This window comes from Schistocerca piceifrons, chromosome 8, assembly GCF_021461385.2.
Source record: "Schistocerca piceifrons isolate TAMUIC-IGC-003096 chromosome 8, iqSchPice1.1, whole genome shotgun sequence".
NCBI lineage: Eukaryota > Metazoa > Arthropoda > Insecta > Orthoptera > Acrididae > Schistocerca > Schistocerca piceifrons.
In genome coordinates this window covers 54434689-54462567 of record NC_060145.1, presented here as the reverse complement: position 1 = coordinate 54462567, position 27879 = coordinate 54434689, and the positions used below count along the sequence as shown (strand labels likewise).

At 43.8% G+C, this 27879-nt stretch overlaps 1 protein-coding gene across 1 annotated transcript in view; it reads left to right on the top strand.

Moving 5' to 3' along the window:
- LOC124711141 (retinol-binding protein pinta-like) overlaps window positions 1-27879 on the top strand; it is an 86134-nt gene that overhangs the window by 41815 nt on the left and 16440 nt on the right. The window contains exon 3 of the mRNA XM_047241036.1: window positions 7035-7293. Coding sequence (XP_047096992.1) covers window positions 7035-7293 — 259 coding nt within the window. The remainder of the gene's footprint in view (window positions 1-7034; window positions 7294-27879) is intronic.

Genomic DNA, 27879 nt, shown 5'->3' with positions numbered 1-27879 from the left:
TGCAATTAATGTGTGTGCCCCCATCCGCTACACTAACATCCAAAACTGTAAGCAGTGTAACTGCGGGAATCGGCAAACGACCTTTACCTATAAATGAATACAGAGCCTGACAGAAAGAGTGAAACACCCAGAAGCAGAAGAGGAACCGAAATGAAACGTGACACTTTGCGAAGGTATGTGGTGTTATGTCAGTGATTACGGTATCGAGTCCACTTTACAAAGGACATGGCAGTGTGACACAGAGCAGTTTTATTCTCTTCTGAGACAAGCTGCCCCTCAGCTGTTGTAACTGATCCTTGATATCCTGAATACTGTGAGTAGCAGGCAGTTTACATCACACACGTGTTCCATCAGGGACACACCTCAGGATCTTGCTGGCAACGAGAGTACCGTTGTGAGCCCGCATCTCGTGGTCGTGCGGTAGCGTTCTCGCTTCCCACGCCCGGGTTCCCGGGTTCGATTCCCGGCGGGGTCAGGGATTTTCTCTGCCTCGTGATGGCTGGGTGTTGTGTGCTGTCCTTAGGTTAGTTAGGTTTAAGTAGTTCTAAGTTCTGGGGGACTGATGACCATAGTTGTTAAGTCTCATAGTGCTCAGAGCCATTTGGACCATTTTAGAGTACCGTTGTGTCGTGAGATTTCCTTCTGTCACTACCAGCCATGACTTGACAGAATGGGAGTTCTACATTTACATATATACTCCGCTATCTACCAAGCGGTGTGTGGCGGAGGGCACAATTCGCGCCAAAGTCATTTTTCCGCCTCTCCGTTCCATTCGCGGATCGCGCGAGGGAAAAACGACTGTCTGAACGCCCCAGTACGAGCTCTAATTTCCGTTATCTTTGAATGGTGATCATTGCGCGATTTGAAAGTTGGTGGTAATAATATATGCTCTACATCCTCGGTGAAGATCTGATTTCGGAATTTAGTGAGCAGCCCCTTCCATTTAGCGCGCCGTCTATCTGCAAGTGTGTCCCACTTAAAACTTTTTATGAGGTTTGTAACCCTCTCGCGATGGCTAAACATATTAGTCACGAATCTTGCCGCTCTTCTTTGGACCTTCTCAATCTCTTGAATCAGACTCAAGTGGTAACGGTCCCATACAGGCGAACAATAAGACTGGACGAACTAACGTATTGTAAGCTATTTCCTTTGTTGAAGGGCTGCATCGCTTCAGTATTCTGCCAATATACCGCAATCTAGAGTTCGCCTTACCCGTTACTTGTGTAATCTGATCATTCCGTTTGAGATCATTTCGAATAGTCTCACCAAGATACTTGACGGATGTTCCAAAGACTGAGCATTTATTTTGTACTGGTACATTAATGGGGATTTTCGCCTTGTTACACGCAGTAGGTTACACTTACTAATATTGAGAGATAACTGCCAGTCACTACACCACGCATTTATTTCCTGCAAATCCTCATTGATTTGTTCACAACTTTCATGTGATACTACTTTCCTGTAGACTACAGCATCATCGGCAAACAGTCTAATTCCGCTGTCAATACCATCAACCAGGTCGTTTATGTAAATCGTAAAAAGCAGAGAACCTATCACGCTACCGCGGGGCACACCTGAAGTTACGCTTGTTTCTGTTGACGTCACTCCGTTCAGGACCACATACTGCTCCCTGTCTGTTAGAAAACTTTCTATACAAACGCATATGTCATCGGATAGACCGTAAGCGCGCAGTTTTTGGAGCAAGCGACAGTGCGGAACTGAGTCGAACGCCTTTCGAAAGTCGAGAAATATGGCATCAACCTAGGAGCCGGTATCTAGAGCCTGTTGTATATCATGCACAAAGAGGGTCAGCTGTGTCTCGCATGACCGCTGTTTCCCAAAACCGTGCTGGTTTCTGCAGATGAGCTTCTCAGAGTCTAGAAAGGTCATTATGTCTGAACACAAAATATGTCCCACGATTCTACAACAAATTGATGTCAGTGAAACTGGCCGGTAATTATGTGCATCCGATTTTCTACCCTTTTTATTGATTGCTACTACCTGGGCCTTCTTCCAGACCCGTGGAACTTACCGCTGTTCCAATGATCTCTGACAGATGATGGATAAGAATGGAGCTATATTTGTAGCATAGTCAACATAAAATCTTACGGGGATACCGTCTGGGCCAGATGCCTTCCTGGCGTCTAATGATCTTAACTGTTTTACAATCGCAGATGCACTAAACACTATGTCAGCCATCCTTGCGTTTGTTCGATAATTGAAAGGGGGAATGGTGCTGCAGTCCTCTACCGTAAAAGAGTTTTTGAAAGCTGGGTTTAGAATCTCCGCCGACGATAGTCGTGCGGGGTAGTGCAGAACTGAATACGATACGACTCCATTCATCAGAATTCCTTGATTCCCTATGACGGCAACACTCCAGACGTAGCGATTTCTGTCGTGGAGTAAATGGCAGCCTAGTTATGGGTCAGTAATTGGCTAGCTCGGCTTCTGCTCGTCTCTGACCAAAGGTACGAGATGACAAAGAACGTTTCAGGACGTCCTTTACTTGGTCTCGGATGGCAGCCGCAGATGCCTGGTGCCAGCACGGTGATGCTCTATTCTGACGGCCACACACTGCCGACGAGAATCTTGGCGATTTGTGCGCCCGCCCTCACACTCCCATGCAGTCCAGCACTGCGCCACGGTCACATTCCAATGCCCCACAAATCTGCATATTGCACAAGTCGACCAGCCTGCCAAATCGAGACGCACAATGAGGCCCCATTCGAACTCTGTCAGTTGCCTATAACGCTGTCTCACGCGGGTGCGCTGTATCTCCATAGCCTTTACAGTGATCTCTCAAAATTTCAAGCTGGTGAGCCCCTTTTATACTCAACCAGCTCTGGTTACAATGCTAAATACCAGTAATGCACAATGGTGGCTGTTCTACTTGTCTCTCGGAAATGCAACTCTAACCATTTACGTACCTGCCGATGGTGTGAATGGGTACGAAGTTACAGTAACATGTGACCATGTCTTCTGGTCCTTCATTTTTTTCAGGAAGTGTGCGTACAGAATGTACCAGAAGGAATGGTCAGTATTCACGGACGTGACGGGAACGCTCACTCGAAGCAACAAAGTCTAGTCAACATGGGCTCTAAAAAGAATCCCTTAAGAGCTATGAATACTTCCTCATCTTCGATACTGTGAAACGAATCTCCTCTACTGCAAGCCCTTTCCTTTCTATATTTTGGGAGACGGCACTATGTTGTGATCAATGACATTCACGGCAGGGCATGTAGAGCTCAGAGTGAAGACGTGCTCGCTATTAGTTTGTAAACACCGGGAAGCACACTGTGGGAAAGTGTTACTCAACAGGTGCGGAGTCTACCTGATGGAGAGAATTTGTAATATTCGTGGAGCCAGGAGGAATGAAAGATCTCGGGTACGATGGAAGATCTCCGGCACTAAGGAAGACGAATATGATGTATATAAGCGATTGTTGTTACACACTGCCATGTGATTGAGAGGTCTTTGAGATAGTAATTTAAATAGTTCTGGGAGCAATAACTTCCCAGGTAACGCGTAACTTTTTATGAAAGTTTGTACAATATACAGAGTTCATTGGAACCAACGTACACTTTATTTAAGTGGAGGAGCACTGTTTTGTTTTATAGTTACTTCACTTATAGAAACCTGTTCAAATGGTTCAAATGGCTCTGAGCACTATGGGACTTAACATCTGGGGTCATCAGTCCGCTAGAACGTTGAACAACTTAAACCTAACTAACCTAAGGACTTCACACACATCCATGCCCGGGGCAGGATTCGAACCTGCGGCGGCAGCAGTCGCGTGGTTCCGGATTGAAGCGCCTAGAACCGCTCGGCCGCCGCAGCCGGCTAGAAACCTGTACGGAAGAAAGAGATTCGATGCTGAGGAAGAACTGAGCCCAGCATAGATGGACCCACAGACAAATCACAAGAATTGTAAGGCTGAATCTATACACCAATCTAATAATGAGGTGTTATGGCGGCGGTGTCAGCTATAGCATCTTGGAGTAATAGGTCGAGAACAGACGTTTCTCCAGCTATCAAATCATCGCCACACAAAATAAGTAAAGCAGTTATCAGCCATTAAAAATCACTCCGTATGCAGCAAAAATTTGTAGTAAACATGGACTCTAAAATGAATATCTCAAGAACTACTACCACTTTTTCATCTTCGCTACTGTGAAACACATCTTTTCTTCTGAACAATTGCTCATAATTTATTAAAGAAAGCACTTTGGAGCCCATGTGTACTGTTCAGTTTTTCTTGTTTTTGTCTCTACTAACTCCTCCCAAAATACAGAAAGCGAAGTGCTTGCACGTGATGACTGGGTGTTGTGTGATGTCCTTAGGTTAGTTAGGTTTAAGTAGTTCTAAGTTCTAGGGGACTGATGACCATAAATGTTATGTCCCATAGTGCTCAGAGCCATTTGAACCATTTTTTTGAAGAGCTTGCAGTAGAAGAGATTTCTTTCACAGTATCAAATAAAAAGTGCTCATACCTCCTATGGAAAGCATTTAAGAGCCCATGTTTGCCAGACTTTTTTGCTTCGAATGGTCGTCCCTGTCATATTCCTGAATATTCACCATTCCTCCTGGGACGCCTCGAATGCATATATGCATATGGCCTGCCTCTGTAACTCAGGAGTCAGCATGCCTATTGTCATCGCTTTCTGTTTTTAAAAATTTTAGCGATGACAGACGTTTATAACGTGCTGAGTTTTTTCTACTTGACAGCGTAAAATGGACGTGTTTTACTACAAAAAGATGTTTAAGACCTTAAGATGACAGCAAAAACTGTTGAAACTGGTTGTCCTGAATAAAAAATATTTTGTGCGATCTTGGCTTTTTAATGGTTTTTAACCAATTATAATGAATTCTACTCTGTAAATGATGAAAGTCTATATGAATGCAGCTTGCCGCTAACTTGGTGTAATGTTTTGTCTGTACATAAGTGTATCTGTCGTCTTTATCGCTCTTTCACCCTCACACATAAATCGGTACAATAAAGTCGGGGCTTCGTGTTTTCTTATTAGGCTGATCCGTGAAAAGACAGACAAACAATTATGCTAATGGAGGATTCTGAGTAATTTCTCGAATTTCATTCGCTCTCTCTCTCTCTCTCTCTCTCTCTCTCTCTCTCTCTCTGTCTTTTATCTGTGTACAGTTTAACTATATTATTTACGTGAAATCAGCCTAGTAGACTCTCTGGTGGAGCCCTTCGTCTTAATATTCAGCGGCTGGCTTGCTAGAAAAGATCTTTACATTTGTTATTATTATTAAGCGCTGCATTCAGTTGGGAAAATCGATCGTTTGAACAATTCGTTCAGTTTACGACAGATCTAAAATTTCAGATGTGGACGAAGCCTTTTTGGACGATTTCAAAAAACTCAGAGATTGCAGGCTCTCTTCGTCACAGCTGAAACTTCCCAATTAATTACAGGGCCCAGACAATCACCAATGATTCAGACATAGAACTCATTCGTCATGCACTCTAGAATAAAATGGTCACAAACCTTATTTCTGAGGAAAATTGTATATTGAATCCATTTTCGTACATGTTCCGTTTTCTGTTGGTTCCAAGTCTCATGTAATTTTCTTTTACAGGGTTCTCTTTCTCTTTATATATCACGCTAGCGGCACAAACTTCCTAGCTCGCTTTAGCGCGAAGACGGGTAAATAAATCTCTTTTAGCAATCCGATAATCTTCCAACCGATACTTCCGAAGCTGTTCCTTTTTCCCCCTATAATAACCATGGAGCATACATATCTGTACCTCTGTTGTTCCAAAGAATAAACGTACTAGAAAAATACCTTGGCGTCGACGAGCTGTCGGCGCATATATTACTAGAAAATCTGATCATATACTTTTCAAACGTAAATACATGTGGGTGATTTGGTTGACCATTATTAATTATTGCGTGGTAGAGGGTAATTTTCCGTGGGGAGATTACACGATGTCGAATGGTAAGTTGACTAGAATGGATCGTAGCTATTGGATAAAGTTGTGTTTCACTTATTGTTTCACGTTGTTGTGTTTTATTTATTGTTTCACGTAAATCAGTTCTTATTCTATAATGTCCTTGTATTTTAGTACTCAAGATGGCTATTTATAGCCGAAATCTCGATACGCAAGATTAATAAAAAGATTTCTGTGTTTCTATCCCTTCCTTAATTAAGGAAATTGTGTTTCTTGCTTCTTGTGCCGGTATTGTATTAGTAGACAGTCATTGCTGAAAACAGAAAGTAATACAACATCCTAAGAAGAAGCAATGAACACAATTTCCTCATTCCTGTACCAAACATAGATATACCGTATCATACCTATCTCATCTCGCCTATCCTGGTGCCTCTCTCTCTCTCTCTCTCTCTCTCTCTCTCTCTCTCTCTCTCTCTCTCTCTCTTTCTCCCTCCCTCTCTCTCTTCGTCTCCGCCCTGCCACCCCCCTTCCCATGCGCCCGTCTACCTTTCACTAAACCCCAGATTGTACTTACCAACAGCTCGGAGGTAGTTTCATTTCATTTGTTCGCATCACTAGAAGAACATGAAGTTTCTACTACAACTGCTTGCAAAACTGTAGTACTATAGTAGCTTACGTGTCAGTGCTACGTACAGTAACTCGATTAAACTTGTATCATACAGGGAGAGAACTGCTTCCGTATAGCACAGAAGGTAACTACAGAAAGTAACTGAAAGAACAGCGCAATGAAATGAACAGAAATGGTTCATTTATTCGTATTATAATTACACTGAAGCCACCGTGATTAATTATGGTTCGCTGGGCATTACAAACGGCGGGACATGGTTCCTAATGGGGTGCGTGGTCTGCAACGTGCTCCCAACCTGGCCACAAGGTGGATACGGAGATCTTGTGGCAGGGCGTTCCAGTCTGAACCAGCGCGAGTGACAACTGCTGGATAGTCACATGTTCCACACCCACGAGAATCATCTCATTTTTTGAGTCTGTGGAACGTGACCTGAATCTAATCTAATCTAGCACATCCCTAGCACGACGAGACTACGTGTCCCTCCCGGTTCTCCGGCAGGTTCATCAGTTACCTGCCCAAGGTGGACAAAGAAGGGCGGCGCATAACGGTTCTGCGCCTGGGCAGGCTGGACCCCAAGAAAGTGACCGCTGACTACCTCTTCCGGCTGCTTTTCATGGGCGGCGACCTGTCCCTCAACGAGGACGACTCGGCCATTGTCTGCGGTGCCACAGTCATCCTCGACCTCAAGGACACCACGCTGGCGCACGCCGCCATCTTCACTCCATCCGCGGTCAAGAAATCCATGGCAGTCTACCAGGTGAGACATAAATAAAAACGTAAATGTTGGTTTGTTCACAATTGTTAATCTCCGACCGATTGCTTTCAAATTTTTACGCAACATTGCATTCTAATTTCTAATAGAGGCGTGTTGTACTACACCCATTTCTTTAACATGTAATGTAATCGTATTGAGATGTCCGCCCCAGTAGCTGAGTGGTCAGCGTGACGGATTGCCGTCCTCTGGGCCCGAGTTCGATTCCCGGCTGGGTCGGAGATTTTCTCCGCTCAGGGACTGGGTGTTGTGTTGTGTTCATCATCATTTCATCCCCATCCGGCGTGCAGGTCGCCCAATGTGGCGCCGACTGTAATAAGACCTGCGATATGGCGGCCGGACCTGCCCCGCGAGGGGCCTCCCGGCCAGTGACGCCAAACGCCCATCATCATCATCATCATCGTATTGAGATTCCATATTATTAAATTTATAAAACATTATTTATTACATACTATTAAAAAAGGTATATAAAATGTTGTGTTACTAGTGGAGGCCGAAATGTACGCGTTTTAGCTCACGCAGGCTGACGTGACGTCTGGAACATGACAAGGAATTAGAATTCAGAAAGCGGACGTAATTAGTTTGATACTTAACTTTAATCTATTAATGATGAACATCGCTCTTGACGGTACATGATTCACAATATTATCTGTTCAGAATACATTCATAGTAACCGAATATGGCGCCTTGCTAGGTCGTAGGAAATGACGTAGCTGAAGGCTATGCTAAACTGTCGTCTCTGCAAATGAGAGCGTATGTAGACAGTGAACCATCGCTAGCAAAGTCGGCTGTACAACTGGGGTGAGTGCTAGGGAGTCTCTCTAGACTAGACCTGCCGTGTGGCGGCGCTCGGTCTGCAATCACTGATAGTGGCGACACGCGGGACCGACGGATACTAACGGACCGCGGCCGATTTAAAGGCTACCACCTAGCATGTGTGGTGTCTGGCGGTGACACCACATAAAACACATGCGTATTTGAATGCAACATCGTGTCGAAGTTGCAAAGCATTCGGTCAAACACTTTAGGAGTTTTACAGTTTGTATGTAACTACAAACGTAGGTGTTCCATTCTTAAAATTTTCATATCTCCGAATGTCCTTCTCCGATTGCTTTCAAATTTTGATACAACATTGCATTCGAATACTCAGGTGTTTTTATATACCCACCGAAACGTTATCTGATATGTACGTAATACGAAAGGAAACGTTATAAAAATGTAAATGTTGGTTTGTTCAAAATAATTATTCTCTCAAAGTTCTTGACAGATTGCTTTGAAATTTTGACACAGGAGTGAATTATAATAAGGGCGTCTTCTTAGATACCTAATTCTTTAATATATGGTGTATAGTACATGTCATGTAACTTTTCAGTTTTTTTGTTTCAACGATTCTCTATGATTAAATTTATATAAAATTATATTGTTGTTGCTGTGGTCTTCAGTCCTGAGACTGGTTTGATGCAGTTCTCCATGCTACTCTATCGTGTGCAAGCTTCTTCATCTCCCAGTACTTACTGCAACCTACATCCTTCTGAATCTGCTTGCTGTATTCATCTCTTGGTCTCCCTCTACGATTTTTACCCTCCACGCTACCCTCCAATGCTAAATTTGTGATCCCCTGATGCCTCAGAACATGTCCTACCCACCGATCCCTTCTCCTTGTCAAGTTGTGCCACAAACTCCTCTTCTCCCCAATTCTATTCAATACCTCCTCATTAGTTACGTGATCTACCCATCTAATCTTCAGCATTCTTCTGTAGCACCACACTTCGAAAGCTTCTATTCTCTTCTTGTCTAAACTATTTATTGTCCATGTTTCACTTCCATACATGGCTACACTCCATACAAATACTTTCAGAAAGGACTTCCTGACACTTAAATCTATATAAAATATATAAAAGTAAATCTATATAAAATTATATATTATGCATATTTAAAAAAAGGGAAATAAAAATCACGGATGTACCAATGAAACGTTGTCTAAAAATTTCAAAGCAATCGGTCAAAAACTTTCGGAGAATTGCGATCAGCAAATCTACATTTTGTATATAAGTAAAAACGTAGATGTTCGTTTCTTCAAAATTCAAATCTCCGAAAGTTCTTCATTAAAGTCTTTTAAATTTTAACACAACATTTCTTTCGAATACCCGCGTGTTTTTATATACAAACTGGATCGGCATCTGGTAAATATGTAATAAGTATGTGATGAAAAACGAAACACTCTAAAAATGTAAATTTTGGTTTGTTTAATGTCGTGTTCTCCGAAAGTTATGGACCAATTGCTTTGAAATTTTGGCATAACGTTCCACTGGTATACATGCTTGTTTTTATTTACATATTTTGAAATATATGTAATACAAAAATTTCTATGAATTTAAGAATAATAATCTGTTGCAAATATGCAATAGTGAAACGATGTTGTTGTTGTTGTTGTGGTCTTCACTCCTGAGACTGGTTTGATGCAGCTCTCCATGCTACTCTATCCTGTGCAAGCTTCTTCATCTCCTAGTACCTACTGCAACCTACATCCTTCTGAATCTGCTTAGTGTATTGATCTCTTGGTCTCCCTTTACGATTTTTAGCCTCCACGCTGCCCTCCAATGCTAAACTTGTGATCCCTTGATGCCTCAAAACATGTCCTACCAACCGATCCCTTCTTCTCGCCAAGTTGTGCCACAAACTCCTCTTCTCCCCAATTCTATTCAATACCTCCTCATTAGTTACGTGATCTACCCACCTTATCTTCAGCATTCTTCTGTAGCACCACATTTCGAAAGCTTCTATTCTCTTCTTGTCCAAACTGGTTATCGTCCATGTTTCACTGCCATACATGGCTACACTCCATACAAATACTTTCAGAAACGACTTCCTGACACTTAAATCTATACTCGATGTTAACAAATTTCTCTTCTTCAGAAGCGATTTCCTTGCCATTGCCAGTCTACATTTTATATCCTCTCTACTTCGACCATCATCAGTTATTTTACTCCCTAAATAGCAAAACTCCTTTACTACTTTAAGTGTCTCATTTCCTAATCTAATCCCCTCAGCATCACCCGATTTAATTTGACTACATTCCATTATCCTCGTTTTGCTTTTGTCGATGTTCATCTTATATCCTCCGTTCAACTGCTCTTCCAAGTCCTTTGCTGTCACAGACAGAATTACAATGTCATCGGCGAACCTCCAAGTTTTTATTTCTTCTCCATGGATTTTAATACCTACTCCGAATTTAACATCGGGGAGAGGATACAACCCTGTCTCACTCCTTTCCCGACCACTGCTTCCCTTTCATGCCCCTCGACTCTTATAACTGCCATCTGGTTTCTGTACAAATTGTAAATAGCCTTTCACTCCCTGTATTTTACCCCTGCCACCTTCAGAATTTGAAAGACAGTATTCCAGTTAACGTTGTCAAAAGCTTTCTCTAAGTCTACAAATGCTAGAAACGTAGGTTTGCCTTTTCTTAATCTTTCTTCTAAGATAAGTCGTAAGGTTAGTATTGCCTCACGTGTTCCAACATTTCTACGGAATCCAAACTGATCTTCCCCGAGGTCCGCTTCTACCAGTTTTCCATTCGTCTGCAAAGAATTCGCGTTAGTATTTTGCAGCTGTGACTTACTAAACTGATAGTTCGGTAATTTTCACATCTGTCAACACCTGCTTTCTTTGGGATTGGAATTATTATATTCTTCTTGAAGTCTGTGGGTATTTCGCCTGTCTCATACATCTTGCTCACCAGATGGTATAGTTTTGTCATGACTGGCTCTCCCAAGGCCATCAGTAGTTTTAATGGAATGTTGTCTACTCCCGGGGCCTTGTTTCGACTCAGGTCTTTCAGTGCTCTATCAAACTCTTCACGCAGTATCTTATCTCCCATTTCATCTTCATCTACATCCTCTTCCATTTCCATAATATTGTCCTCATGTACATCGCCCTTGTATAAACCCTCTATATACTCCTTCCACCTTTCTGCCTTCCCTTCTTTGCTTAGAACTGGGTTGCCATCTGAGCTCTTGATATTCATACAAGTGGTTCTCTTCTCTCCAAAGGTCTCTTTAATTTTCCTGTAGGCAGTATCTATCTTACCCCTAGTGAAACAAGCCTCTACATCCTTACATTTGTCCTCTAGCCATCCCTGCTTAGCCATTTTGCACTTCCTGTCGATCTCATTTTTGAGAAGTTTGTATTCCTTTTTGCCTGCTTCGTTTACTGCACTTTTATATTTTCTCCTTTCATCAATTAAATTCAATATTTCTTCTGTTACCCAAGGATTTCTATTAGCCCTCGTCTTTTTACCTACTTGATCCTCTGCTGCCTTCACTACTTCATCCCTCAGAGCTACCCATTCTTCTTTTACTGTATTTCTTTCCCCCATTCCTGTCAATTGTTCCCTTATGCTCTTCCTGAAACTCTGTACAACCTCTGGTTCTTTCAGTTTATCCAGGTCCCATCTCCTTAAATTCCCGCCTTTTTGCAGTTTCTTCAGTTTCAATCTGCAGTTCATAACCAATAGATTGTGGTCAGAATCCACATCTGCCCCTGGAAATGTCCTACAATTTAAAACCTGGTTCCTAAATTTCTGTCTTACCATTATGTAATCTATCTGATACCTTTTAGTATCTCCAGGATTCTTCCAGGTATACAACCTTCTTTCATGATTCTTGAACCAAGTGTTAGCTATGATTAAGTTATGCTCTGTGCAAAATTCTACAAGGCGGTTTCCTCTTTCATTTCTTCCCCCCAATCCATATTCACCTACTATGTTTCCTTCTCTCCCTTTTCCTACTGACGAATTCCAGTCACCCATGACTATTAAATTTTCGTCTCCCTTCACTACCTGAATAATTTCTTTTATCTCGTCATACATTTCATCAATTTCTTCATCATCTGCAGAGCTAGTTGGCATATAAACTTGTACTACTGTAGTAGGCATGGGCTTTGTGTCTATCTTGGCCACAATAATGCGTTCACTTTGCTGTTTGTAGTAGCTAACCCGCACTCCTATATTTTTATTCATTATTAAACCTACTCCTGCATTTCCCCTATTTGATTTCGTATTTATAACCCTGTAATCACCCGACCAAAAGTCTTGTTTCTCCTGCCACCGAACTTCACTAATTCCCACTATATCTAACTTTAACCTATCCATTTCCCTTTCTAGATTTTCTAATCTACCTGCCTGATTAAGGGATCTGACATTCCACGCTCCGATCCGTAGAACGCCAGTTTTCTTTCTCCTGATAACGACGTCCTCTTGAGTAGTCCCCGCCCGGAGATCCGAATGGGGGACTATTTTACCTCCGGAATATTTTACCCAAGAGGACGTCATCATCATTTAATCATACAGTAAAGCTGCATGTCCTCGGGAAAAATTACGGCTGTAGTTTCCCCTTGCTTTCAGCCGTTCGCAGTACCAGCGCAGCAAGGCCGTTTTGGTTAATGTTACAAGGCCAGATCAGTCCATAATCCAGACTGTTGCCCCTGCAACTACTGAAAAGGCTGCTGTCCCTCTTCAGGAACCACATGGTGAAAGACATTAAAGTCACCTTGTAGACAAGTATTATGTTAGGTCAGGAATTTCTTTTACTGCACTTTCATGTGTTGCCATTAATCTCAAATGACATCATAATGGCCCATTTGTCAAAACAAAATTTTTAGTGAATCACAGGAAAACAAAAACAGTTCCATTACTGAAATTACATCACATTTATGTGTTTACAAACTTCAGGAAGGATGACAGAATTGCTTCAGCATGTCTCATAATAAACTGCTTGACAGAGAGATTTCAAACAGGGCTGTCGACCCACATTCTTGTATGTAGTCCAATGTGTTGACTGAGTAATCAAAATATTAACCCAGCAAAATGAAGTTCTCATTAGAACGATGTTAGCAAACACGAAAATTGTATTTATGCCGTATTGGTTTACTATTACAGAAACTAAATTTCCAATATCAATAAAAACGAGTCAACATTAGAGAGGGGAGGGGGGGGGGGGGAGAGCACATGGACAGAGGAGTGGAAAGAAATGGACACAGCAAATGGGATGTAGGAGATGGACAGAGAGAGTTAGGAGGTGATGGACTGAGAGGGGAAGAGAGAGGAAGTAGGTAGAGAGAGAGAGAGAGAGGAAGGAGCAGAAGATGGACAGAGAAAGGGGTAAAGAGGACATGGACAAAGAAAGTTGGAGGAGATAATGGATAGAGATAAGTGAGAGAAGGAAATTAGGACATATATTCAATTCTCGTACGTATTAGATCTTTGGAGAAAAGAGAACCACTTGTATGAATATCAAGAGCTCAGATGGAAACCCAGTTCTAAGCAAAGAAGGGAAAGCAGAAAGGTGGAAGGAGTATATAGAGGGTCTATACAAGGGCGATGTACTTGAGGACAATATTATAGAAATCGAAGAGAATGTAGATGAAGATGAAATGGGAGATATGATACTGCGTGAAGAGTTTGACAGAGCACTGAAAAACCTGAGCCGAAACAAGGCCCCGGGAGTAGACAACATTCCATTAAAACTACTGATGGCCTTGGGAGAGCCAGTCCTGACAAAACTCTACAATCTGGTGAGGAAGATGTATGAGACAGGCGAAATACCCTCAGACTTCAAGAAGAATATAATAATTCCAATCCCAAAGAAAGCAGGTGTTGACAGATGTGAAAATTACCGAACTATCAGTTTAATAAGTCACAGCTGCAAAATACTAAGACGAATTCTTTACAGACGAATGGAAAAACTGGTAGAAGCTGACATCGGGGAAGATCAGTTTGGATTCCGTAGAAATATTGGAACACGTGAGGCAATACCGACCTACGACTTATCTTAGAAGAAAGACTAAGGAAAGGCAAACCTACGTTTCTAGCATTTATAGACTTAGAGAAAGCTTTTGACAATGTTGACTGGAATACTCTCTTTCAAATTCTAAAGATGGCGGGGGTAAAATACAGGGAGCGAAAGGCTATTTACAATTTGTACAGAAACCAGATGGCAGTTATAAGAGTAGAGGGACATGAACGGGGAAGCAGTGGTTGGGAAGGGAGTGAGATAGGGTTGTAGCCTCTCCCCGATGCTATTCAGTCTGTATATTGAGCAAGCAGTAAAGGAAACAAAAGAATAATTCGGTGTAGGTATTAAAATCCATGGAGAAGAAATAAAAATTTTGAGGTTCGCTGATGACATTGTAATTCTGTCAGAGACAGCAATGCACTTGGAAGGGCAGTTGAATGCAATGGACAGTGTCTTGAAAGGAGGATATAAGATGAACATCAACAAAAGCAAAACGAGGATAATGGAATTTAGTCGAATTAAGTCGGGTGATGCTGAGGGAATTAGATTAGGAAATGAGACACTTAAAGTAGTAAAGGAGTTTTGCTATTTGGGGAGCAAAATAACTGATGATGGTCGAAGTAGAGAAGGTATAAAATGTAGACTGGCAATGGCAAGGAAAGCGTTTCTGAAGAAGAGAAATTTGTTAACATCGAGTATAGATTTAAGTGTCAGGAAGTCGTTTCTGAAAGTATTTGTATGGAGTGTAGCCATGTATGGAAGTGAAACATGGACGATAAATAGTTTGGACAAGAAGAGAATAGAAGCTTTCGAAATGTGGTGCTACAGAAGAATGCTGAAGATTAGATGCGTAGATCACATAACTAATGAGGAGGTATTGAATAGAATTGGGGAGAAGAGGAGTTTGTGGCACAACTTGACGAGAAGAAGGGACCGGTTGGTAGGACATGTTCTGAGGCATCAAGGGATCACAAATTTAGCATTGGAGGGCAGCATGGAGGGTAAAAATCGTAGAGGGAGACCAAGAGATCAATACACTAAGCAGATTCAGAACGATGTAGGTTGCAGTAGGTACTGGGAGATGAAGAAACTTGCACAGGATAGAGTAGCATGGAGAGCTGCATCAAACCAGTCTCAGGACTGAAGACCACAACAACAACGTATCAGAAACGTGACCTTTCTCTTTTCTTTCTTTTCCGTTTGAACAGACTGAGCCACAGGAAAAAGTGGCTGGCTGCAGTATTACAGATAAGTCATTTTGTGTCAGAGAAATGGTTACAAATATAAGTAATTAATACCTCACGACACCCATTGATTCTTTTGTTCAAATATTATCTTGATATCGATAAAATTGTGGATATTTCTGTTGGTACCACATAACGTATTGAATGTGACACTGGAACACCTCTCAGATTGGTTTGTCCACCAGAGCGCTCAGCTGTCGATGTTAGTCACCTGCCCAGGAATTTCGTAGTATCCCCTCGAGGACAAGTCTGAAGGTGTGGAATCGGGCGATATCGGCAGCCAACACATGGTCCACCACGACCTACTTTTCCCCGGATACTTCAACGCACACAATCGCATTGAAAAGTCAATTATTCGTGAGTCTTTAGTGGTACACCTTCCACCAGTTCTTCCTGTAGGAAAATCAGAAATATCTATGACCTATTCAAACCAGTTATACTTGTCCATCGGCCAAACATGAAGATGTACTGATATCCATGGGCATGTGTGGAGTAAGGATTTACTTAACCCTCTTCTTTTTATTTATGTTGGGTCACGGGGCATGAAACACTTCGTATACAACATTTGAAATTTAATCTTCCAATTTAGCTGCTATTACTTTTATAATATTTCGTACGGCAAGACTATTTCTGCGGTACTGCCTTTGTCAAGTACACCTCCGAATATTGCAGTTGGTGCATTTCATTTACTTTTGCGATATTTTAATATGGAGCTAACTGTACATTATACCTGGGCGAGAAGTACATATTGTATTACTGATTAATGGTTTGGTCAAATACTTGTAGTAGTTTTTATGATGAATAAATAAAGTCGGGTAGTAATTTGGCAGCTAGATGACAGTTCTCAATGATGCTGTATGTTTACAAAGTAGTTACAGCTAGCCAGCCGTATTGTTCGAAGTGCAGATAATTTAGTTGTTTGTGTAATATTGGTCGTTTATTTTTTGCCTGTTGTCATATTCCATAACGCCTGTAGGATTTTCTCAGTGATATTTATGTTTGAAGACTGTCTGTTCATTTAATTTGTCGTGCCGATAAATTTTCATGTTTATAGAAATATACAATTCTTTCAGGATGTTCATGGTGAGTATTTTAGGTATTATATGTAAGATTTGAATGCAGTTTCGATTTTGTCGGCTTTCTACTTTTGGATTTCTAAATGCATGAAGAGGCTCGACTGACTGCTCTCATTATCTCTAGCATATTCTCTAAAACTGTTGTTAAAATTTCCTCCTGTTCATCCAATGTAGAATTTGTTAAAACTGTCACACGTAATTCTGTATGCGTTTGGATTAGCGTATTGAGGTATTTTGGTTCCTCCAGAGAGGGGTTCCAGGTTTAGGTTGTTGGAAGTCCTGAATGCTTACTTAATCCAAAATCTGGATGTTACTTCTGCTGAAAACACCTTTTCTGGTGAAACGTCGACTTCGTACTGCTTACCTCAGCCCCAGATATGTGTTCTTACAAAATTTTTTGTTACGTAAATTGAAGGCAGAGGGGTGGGGAGCAAAGGAAAGGAGGGATGGATGGTCTGGGGGAGGGGATCAAACAGCGAGGTCAGCGGTCCCACCGAATATGGAAGGAAATCGGCCGTGCTCTTTCAAAGGAACCATCCCGTCATTTGTCTGAAGCGATTTATGGAAATCACGGAAAACCTAAACCAGGATGGCTCGAAGCGGGTTTGAACCGTCGTCCTTTCGAATGCGAGTCCAGTGTGCTAGCCACTGCGCCATCTCGCTCGGTAACTGTGCGAACTGATGATATCAGCCGCATCCAGGCTTCATCCAGTCTTCTAATTTGTTTGATGCGGCCCGCTAAGAATTCCTCTCGTGTGCCAGCCTTTTCATCTCAGAGTAGCACTTGCAACCTACATGCTCAATTTTTTGCTGAATGTATCGCAATCCCTGTCTTCCTCTACAGTTTTTACGCTCTACAGTTCCCTCTAGTACTATGGAATTCACTCCCTGATGTCTTAACAGATAGCCTATCATCCTGTCCCTTTTTCTTGTCAGTGTTTTCCATGTATTGCTTTCCTGGAAGATACCGCGGAGAACCTCCTCATTCCTTACCTTACCAGTCCAATTTTTCAACGTTCTTCTGCAGCACCGCATCTCAAATTCTTCCATTCTCTTCTGTTGTGGTTTTCCCATAGGCCGTGTCTCATTGCTATACAATTCTGTGCTCTAAACGCACGTTGTGAGAAATTTCTTTTTGTATTTTAATCCCACTTTCTACGTTCCTCTTATATCCGACTTAGCTTCTTAGACGTATAGACTGAACAGCAGGGGCGAAAGATTACACCCCTGTCTCATACACAGACATTCACACACACACACACACACACACACACACACACACACACACACACACACACACTCACACTCACTGGTCATACCGGACTCGAGAGTCCATTACCGCAGCAACGTATTTTCGCCATCTGTCCCTGTCTTGGGCTACTTCCTTCCATTCACTTTCAATACCTAGGCTCCTCAAATGAACCTTCACATTGTCCTCCCATCTACGCCTCGGTCTTCCCACAGGACGTTTTCCTTCTAGGTGCCCTACCAGTACTCTGCGCGCTGCCCTGCCCTCATCCATTCGAGCTACGCGACCCGCCCATCGCAGCCTACGTAATTTAATAATACTGATTATGTCAGGGCTTGATAGAGTTCGTGAACCTCTTCGTTATGCAGTTTTCGCCACTCTCCGCTAAAATCATCCCTTTTTGCTCCGAAAATTTTCCTCAAAATTTTGTTTTCAAACACTCGAAACGGCTTTTCATTTTGCACAGTGAGAGACCAAGTCTCACATCCATACAGCATAAGTGGTACAATAATAGTTTTGTATATTCTAATCTTTAAATTCCTAGAGAATATCCCTGATGAAAGTAATCTATTCAGTGATAAGTAGCACGAATTTCCCGCCCGTAATTTCTTTTTCAGTTCGGATTCAATCTCATTTCTTGAAGTGATGTCCACGCCAGATTGTATAACTGCAGAATTAGTTAAAAATGGGGGACAGAAATTGGTGGAAGTAGTTCACAAAGTGATAACTAAATTATGGAACTCAGAGATGATACCTGAAGAGTGGCAGGAGTCGATTCTGATCTCAATTTTTAAGAAGGGTGACAAAATGGATTGTAGTAATTATAGAGGGATATCACTATTACCAGTATGTTCCAAAATGTTCTCGAATATTCTGCTAAGCAGGCTTACACCGTATGCAGTTGAAATTGTGGGGGATTACCAAGCCGATCGGGGGAACAGATTAACTATAGACCAAATATTCATGCTGCGTCAAATTTTCGAAAAGAAATGGGAATACAATAAACCAGTTCATACTCTTTTCATAGATTTTACAAAAGCATATGATTCAGTATTGCAATCAGAATTGTACAGAATTATTTTAGAACTCGGAATACCAAAGAAGTGTGTTAGACTTATAGAAGCGAGTTTGAAAAACACAAAAGGTAGAGTACGCGTGGCGAAATTGGAGTCAGAAGAATTTGTAATAAAGAACGGACTTAAGCAGGGAGATGCCCTGTCTCCGCTACTTTTTAATTTAATCCTAGAATATATTGTACGAATGGCAGCAGATAATTCAGAGGATGTGGAGTTAAATGGAAATATTAAGATATTGGGGTATGCAGATGATCTAAACATCATTAGCGATAGGAAAGAATCTGTAACAGCAAATGCGAATGCGTTAATCAAGGCTAGTTAAGATGTAGGTCTAAGGATAAGTGAAGACAAAACTAAATACCGGGTTACTACTAGAATGTCAACAGCAGTAGATCAGGAAATGTTAAGAGTTGGAGACATGCAGTTTGAAAAAGTGAACACACCCCTGTCTCATACACTGTTTAATCTGTACACTTCGTTCTTGGCCTCCCACTCTTATTGTTCCTTGGTCGTGGTACATTTTGCATTGTAAGAGAGCATTAAGTGGAAGGGCTGGGAGTGAGGAGGTAGCAGTAATACAACAGTTCTAAGCATAATTTTGTGGTAACCAACCATCCAGTAATATCCACTGATACTCTTAAGACCAAACATTTAAAAACAACACGAAATAATTGATTTAAAACAATATGTCAAAAAACTTTACAATGAAACGTTTAATTTAATTTAATGTGGTACCTTGACCTAGAAAAACTTTACAACCAGAAGTGAATATTACACATGCGCTCATCCTATCAAAATTACTGCAGTTCCTCATTCGTCTATCTTTGCTCAGTGCAAACAGTTGCAAAAGAAAACACAACTATCAGAATTCGCCTCTGTAAGAAACAGGAAAATAACTGTCTGACTACAGTAATACACTCCTGGAAATTGAAATAAGAACACCGTGAATTCATTGTCCCAGGAAGGGGAAACTTTATTGACACATTCCTGGGGTCAGATACATCACATGATCACACTGACAGAACCACAGGCACATAGACACAGGCAACAGAGCATACACAATGTCGGCACTAGTACAGTGTATATCCACCTTTCGCAGCAATGCAGGCTGCTGTTCTCCCATGGAGACGATCGTAGAGATGCTGGATGTAGTCCTGTGGAACGGCTTGCCATGCCATTTCCACCTGGTGCCTCAGTTGGACCAGCGTTCGTGCTGGACGTGCAGACTGCGTGAGACGACGCTTCATCCAGTCCCAATCATGCTCAATAGGGGACAGATCCGGAGATCTTGCTGGCCAGGGTAGTTGACTTACACCTTCTAGAGCACGTTGGGTGGCACGGGATACATGCGGACGTGCATTGTCCTGTTGGAACAGCAAGTTCCCTTGCCGGTCTAGGAATGGTAGAACGATGGGTTCGATGACGGTTTGGATGTACCGTGCACTATTCAGTGTCCCCTCGACGATCACCAGTGGTGTACGGCCAGTGTAGGAGATCGCTCCCCACACCATGATGCCGGATGTTGGCCCTGTGTGCCTCGGTCGTATGCAGTCCTGATTGTGGCGCTCACCTGCACGGCGCCAAACACGCATACGACCATCATTGGCACCAAGGCAGAAGCGACTCTCATCGCTGAAGACGACACGTCTCCATTCGTCCCTCCATTCACGCCTGTCGCGACACCACTGGAGGCGGGCTGCACGATGTTGGGGCGTGAGCGGAAGACGGCCTAACGGTGTGCGGGACCGTAGCCCAGCTTCATGGAGACGGTTGCGAATGGTCCTCGCCGATACCCCAGGAGCAACAGTGTCCCTAGTTTGCTGGGAAGTGGCGGTGCGGTCCCCTACGGCACTGCGTAGGATCCTACGGTCTTGGCGTGCATCCGTGCGTCGCTGCGGTCCGGTCCCAGGTCGACGGGCACGTGTACCTTCCGCCGACCACTGGCGACAACATCGATGTACTGTGGAGACCTCACGCCCCACGTGTTGAGCAATTCGGCGGTACCTCCACCCGGCCTCCCCCATGCCCACTATACGCCCTCGCTCAAAGTCCGTCAACTGCACGTACGGTTCACGTCCACGCTGTCGCGGCATGCTACCAGTGTTAAAGACTGCGATGGAGCTCCGTATGCCACGGCAAACTGGCTGACACTGACGGCGGCGGTGCACAAATGCTGCGCAGCTAGCGCCATTCGACGGCCAACACCGCGGTTCCTGGTGTGTCCGCTGTGCCGTGCGTGTGATCATTGCTTGTACAGCCCTCTCGCAGTGTCCGGAGCAAGTATGGTGGGTCTGACACACCGGTGTCAATATGTTCTTTTTTCCATTTCCAGGAGTGTACACTACTGGCCATTAAAACTGCTACACCAAGAAGAAATGCAGTTGATAAACGGGTATTCATTGGACAAATATATTATACTAGAACTGACTTGTGATTACATTTTCACGCAATTTGGGTGCATAGATCCTGAGAAATCAGCACCCAGAACAACCACCTCTGGCCGTAATAACGGCCTTGATACGCATGGGCACTGAGTCAAACAGAGCTTGGATGGCGTGTACAGGTACAGCTGCCCATGCAGCTTCAACACGATACCACAGTTCATCAAGAGTAGTGACTGGCGTATTGTGACGAGCCAGTTGCTCGGCCACCATTGACCAGACGTTTTCAATTGGTGAGAGATCTGGAGAATGTGCTGGCCAGGGCAGCAGTCGAACATTTTCTGTATCCAGAAAGGCCCGTTCAGGACCTGCAACATGCGGTCGTGCATTATCCCGCTGAAATGTAGGCTTTCGCAGGGATCGAATGAAGGGTAGAGCCGCGGGTCGTAGCACATCTGAAATGTAACGTCCACTGTTCAAAGTGCCGTCAATGCGAACAAGAGGTGACCGAGACGTGCAACAAATTTCACCCCGTACCATCACGCCGGGTGATACGCCAGTATGGCGATGACCAATACACGCTTTCAATGTACGTTCACCGCGATGTCGCCAAACACGGATGCGACCATCATGATGCTGTAAACAGAACCTGGATTCATCCGAAAAAATGACGCTTTGCCATTCGTGCACCCAGGTTCGTCGTTGAGTACACCATCGCAGGCGCTCCTGTCTGTGATGCAGCGTCAAGGGTTACCGTAGGCATGGTCTCCGAGCTGATAGTAAATGCTGCTGCAAACATCGTCGAACTGTTCGTGCACGTGATTGTTGTCTTGCAAAAGTCCCCATGTGTTGACTCAGGGATCGAGACGTGGCTGCACGATCCGTTACAGCCATGCGGATAAGATGCCTGTCATCTCAACTGCTAGTGATACGAGGCCGTTGGGATCCAGCACGGCGTTCCGTATTACCCTCCTGAATCCACCGATTCCATATTCTGCTAATAGTCATTGGATCTCGACCAACGCGAGCAGCAGTGTCGCGATACGATAAACCGCAATCGCGATAGGCTACAATCCGACCTTTATCATAGTCGGAAACGGGATGGTACGCATTTCTCCTCCTTACACGAGGCATCACAACAACGTTTCACCGGGCAACACCGGTCAACTGCTGTTTGTGTATGAGAAATCGGCTGGAAACTTTCCTCATGTCAGCACGTTGTAGGTGTCGCTACCGGCGCCAACCTTGTGTGAATGCTCTGTAAAGCTAATCATTTGCATATCACAGCATCTTCTTCCTGTCGGTTAAATTTCGCGTCTGCGGCACGTCATCTTCGTCGTGTAGCAATTTTAATGGCCAGTAGTGTATGAGTAGCATGACAAGTTTTCGGACTCCCCCTACGGCAGAGTTCTCTTAGTGAAACGTACGCCACAGCTGAGCCACATAGAATGCGCCAGGTATTCAGATGCCTGGGCGACGTCTGTTCCAATCACCACAGCTCACTATAACTCAAAAAGGTTCATGATCGGTACTATCCACGGTGTCACCGATATCGACCAAAGGCATCTTCTGTGCGGAACACGTCGTGTAGCAGGTTGACGCAGTCCGGGGTTCCGCTCTTCCGTCTCGCTCCCAGATTGGAACCTTTCTCCACGTAGCTGGCCCCAGCCGTCCCTCATGGCAGTCGGCTGGAGGCGACCGACACCCGAGTGGCGCTACTAGCGCCACACTGTAGTATCGGCGCTGGATGGTTGCGTGCTACATTCAGAGGCGGCCGATATGTGGTGATGATACCATCGGCACAGTATATTGCCCCTATTTTTCTCAGGATTTAGAACATCTTAAACCATTTTGCATTGTGGAACGCTTTTTCCAGGTCGACAGATCCTTCGAACATCTTACATTTTCCATCAGACTTGCTTCTATTGTCAAGCGCAACGTCAGAACTGCCTCTGGTGCTTTTATCCTTCATAAAGCCAAACTGCTCCTCATCTATCACATTCTCAATATTCTTTTCCATTCTTCTGCATATTGTTTTGTCACCAACTTCGACGCACGATCTGTTAAGCTGATTGTGCGGTAATCCTCGCACTTGTCGTGTCTTGAAATCTGGGGAATTGTGTGGATGATTGTTTCCGAAAGTCAAATGGTATGTCGATAGTCTTATACTTTCTGCAAACCAACGTGAATAACCGTTTAGTTGCCACTTCCCACAATGATTTTAAATATTTCGATGGAATGTTTTTCTATCGCTCCCATCTTATTTGATTTTAAAACTTCCAAAGCTCTTCTAAATTCTAGTACTTGATCACCTGTCTTTTCCCTATCGATTGCTGTTTCTTCTTGTATGACGCAGTGAGATATGTCCTCCCCTTCACGGTGTCCCTCAGTGTTCTCTTTCCACCAACCGCTCTATCCTCTGTATTTAATATTACAGCCCTTGCTTTTAATTTCACCGAAGGTTGTTTTGACTTTTCATTATGCTGAGTCACTCCCTCTAACAAACATTTCTTTTTTGATTTCTTCACGTTCTTCCTGCAGCCATTTCGCCTTAGCTCCCCTGCCCTTCCTGTTTATTTAATTCCTACGTGACTTGAATTTCTGTATTCCTGAATTTCCCTGAACATTTTTGATTTTGCTTCTTTCGTCGATCAACTGGAATATTTCTTCTGTTATCCACGGTGTCTTCGCAGTTACCTTCCTTGTACCTACGTTTTACTCTGCAACTTCTGTGGCTGTCCTTTTTAGAGATTTCCACTCCTTTTCAATTGAAATGCCTACTGAATTATTCATTATAACAGTATCTATTGCCTCAGAGAAAGTGTATCTCTTAATTCCTTAGCACTTCCGTATCCCACTTCTTTGCATATTGATTCTTCCTGACTAGTATCTTACACTTCAGCCTACTCTTCATCTTTACCTAATTGTGATGGATCTATATCTGCCCCTGAGTACGCCTTACAACATATTATTTCGGAAGCTTTCACTGACCATGTTGTAATCTGACTGAAATCTTCCTGTATCTACCGGCCTGTTCCAAGTATACCTCCTCCTCTTGTGATTCTTGAACAAAGTATTCGCTATCACCATCTGAAACTTATTGCTGAACTCAATTAGTCTTTCTTCTCTCCCATCGCTACGACCGAAATTACACTCCTGGAAATGGAAAAAAGAACACATTGGCACCGGTGTGTCAGACCCACCATACTTGCTCCGGACACTGCGAGAGGGCTGTACAAGCAATGATCACACGCACGGCACAGCGGACACACCAGGAACCGTGGTGTTGGCCGTCGAATGGCGCTAGCTGCGCAGCATTTGTGCACCGCCGCCGTCAGTGTCAGCCAGTTTGCCGTGGCATACGGAGCTCGATCGCAGTCTTTAACACTGGTAGCATGCCGCGACAGCGTGGACGTGAACCGTATGTGCAGTTGACGGACTTTGAGCGAGGGCGTATAGTGGGCATGCGGGAGGCCGGGTGGACGTACCGCCGAATTGCTCAACACGTGGGGCGTGAGGTCTCCACAGTACATCGATGTTGTCGCCAGTGGTCGGCGGAAGGTGCACGTGCCCGTCGACCTGGGACCGGACCGCAGCGACGCACGGATGCACGCCAAGACCGTAGGATCCTACGCAGTGCCGTAGGGGACCGCACCGCCACTTCCCAGCAAATTAGGGACACTGTTGCTCCTGGGGTATCGGCGAGGACCATTCGCAACCGTCTCCATGAAGCTGGGCTACGGTCCCACACACCGTTAGGCCGTCTTCCGCTCACGCCCCAACATCGTGCAGCCCGCCTCCAGTGGTGTCGCGACAGGCGTGAATGGAGGGACGAATGGAGACGTGTCGTCTTCAGCGATGAGAGTCGCTTCTGCCTTGGTGCCAATGATGGTCGTATGCGTGTTTGGCGCCGTGCAGGTGAGCGCCACAATCAGGACTGCATACGACCGAGGCACACAGGGCCAACACCCGGCATCATGGTGTGGGGAGCGATCTCCTACACTGGCCGTACACCACTGGTGATCGTCGAGGGGACACTGAATAGTGCACGGTACATCGAAACCGTCATCGAACCCATCGTTCTACCATTCCTAGACCGGCAAGGGAACTTGCTGTTCCAACAGGACAATGCACGTCCGCATGTATCCCGTGCCACCCAACGTGCTCTAGAAGCTGTAAGTCAACTACCCTGGCCAACAAGATCTCCGGATCTGTCCCCCATTGAGCATGTTTGGGACTGGATGAAGCGTCGTCTCACGCGGTCTGCACGTCCAGCGCGAACGCTGGCCCAACTGAGGCGCCAGGTGGAAATGGCATGGCAAGCCGTTCCACAGGACTACATCCAGCATCTCTACGATCGTCTCCATGGGAGAATAGCAGCCTGCATTGCTGCGAAAGGTGGATATACACTGTACTAGTGCCGACATTGTGCATGCTCTGTTGCCTGTGTCTATGTGCCTGTGGTTCTGTCAGTGTGATCATGTGATGTATCTGACCCCAGGAATGTGTCAATAAAGTTTCCCCTTCCTGGGACAAGGAATTCACGGTGTTCTTATTTCAATTTCCAGGAGTGTATATTCTCCCGTAACCCTTGTTCCACTTTTTCCTCTATAACCGCATTACAGTCGGCCCTGACAATTAGATTTCCATCTCCCTTTACGTACTGAATTATCCATTCAATATCCTCATATACTTTCTCTATCTCTTCATCTTCAGCTTGCGACGCTGGCACGTATACCTGACTATTGTTGTTGGTGTTGGTTTGCTGTCGATTCTGATGAGAACAACTTCACCACTAAACTGTTCATAGTATCTCACTCTCTGTCCTACCTTCCTGTTCATAACGAATCCTTTTCCTTCAGTTTTGTAGTACAAGTGAGACGTCCATTAAAGCTAAGCCCGCCCCGGTAGCTGAGTGGTCAGCGCGACAGAATGTCAATCCTAAGGGCCCGGGTAGGATTCCCGGCTGGGTAGGAGATTTTCTCCGCTCAGGGACTGGGTGTTGTGTTGTCCCAATCATGATCATTTCATCCCCATAGACGCGCAAGCCGCCGAAGTGGCGTCAAATCGAAAAACTTGCACCCGGCGAACTGTTTACCCGACGGGAGGCCGTAGTCACATGACATTTTATTTTTATCAAAGCCTAAGGGAAAGACAGACGTTGCAAAGAAGGAAACATGCTGTGGTCATTGCTGCAGTTTCATGTTAAGAAAGAGATAGTGACCTATTTCAGTGTGAGGGAATTTGCGGAGCTGGTTGACTTAGAAACGCGAAAGTCAGAAGTCATTCACCACAGAATATTTGTCCATAGTTGTCAATCAACTACAAAGAAATCATTCTCCGCCCCCCCCCCCCCCCCCAAGTGCTGACAAATAGTTTCTGACAGCCTCTTCCCCATTTTGAGGTTTGTTCCGATTCTGATTACCGTCCCTTGTGGAAGTTCCATGTTACTTTTGTCTGACTCTTCACGAGGAGAACAGCGTCCAGTAGAGGTAACTGAGCTATTAAAAGAGTACAGCACCAGCCACAAACAAGAGGATTGCCATACGTCACCGCCTCCGGCAGACATTCATAGTCCGAAGATGATCTGACAAAAAGATCGAAACCGGTCACCATTAAAAAAGTTAAGCGATCAAGACTGCTTCCAATTTATTTATTAAAAGAGTATGAAAAACGCGGTGCAGGGTAAGGTTCAAAGCTATTGTGGAGATGTCGTCTGCAAAAGAAAATAGAGCTTCATGTCTAAGTCTGCCCCCTCATATTGTTTGTTGTTGTTGTTGTTGTTGTTGTTGTCATAGGGCCGAAGACTGGTCTGATGCAGCTCTCGGTGCCAGTCTCTCTACAAAACTTCTGCTCTCTACGTTCATTTGAGCCAGCTTACTGTAGTATATTCATGGTCTGATTTTACAAGCCTTATCACCTTAACAGCTACCAAATTAACTATTCCTTGACGCCTCAACCGACCCCTTCTGCTAGTGAAGTTGTACTATAAATTTATCTTGATTTTTCATTGTAGTAAATGGGGAGATTGCAACCGTGTCGTTATTTGCAATTATGAATAAACAGGCCTCTGGCTACAAGGATAGTTATTAATTTCTCTAAAGGCTTATTGATTTCGGGAGGGCCAACTCTATTTTCTGGAGCACCTTGAAATATACATCTAACCGACGTTAGTTATTATTTTCTCAGTATCACAGGTAGCTGTCATCACCCATCAACAAACGTACTAGAGCCGCGTCCACAATACCACGCAAAATGACACCTGCCGGCCACTGAAATGTTACCGGAAAAAAATAATACATAATATCAATGAGACGTATCTCTGAAGGTGCATCTGAAGATGGGGATGACAGTCCAGAAGTGATTTAGACGTTAAAAAATTAAAAACCATCCTTACAGCCAGAGGCTAATTTACTTATGAATGTGTCATAAATTTCTTTTCTCTCCGATTCCACTCATTAGCTCTTAATTAATCATGCGATTTTCTTATTCATTTTTCATCATTATTCTGTAGTTTCACATTTCGAAAACTTCTCTTCTTGTCTATTTCTTACCCCTCCTGAAAGCTTATTAAAAGCGGAATTTCTATTACAGTGCGCATGGGGAAGGAAATGTTATGAAAGAGCACATCCATTCCTGTCTCCTTTTATCAGTTACAAAGATTTCTGAAAAGCATTTGAGAAGTGGAAACCGTCGCGCAAAACGCTCATACTGGCCCAGTGGTACAGTGTCGAAATCGACAACCTTTGTC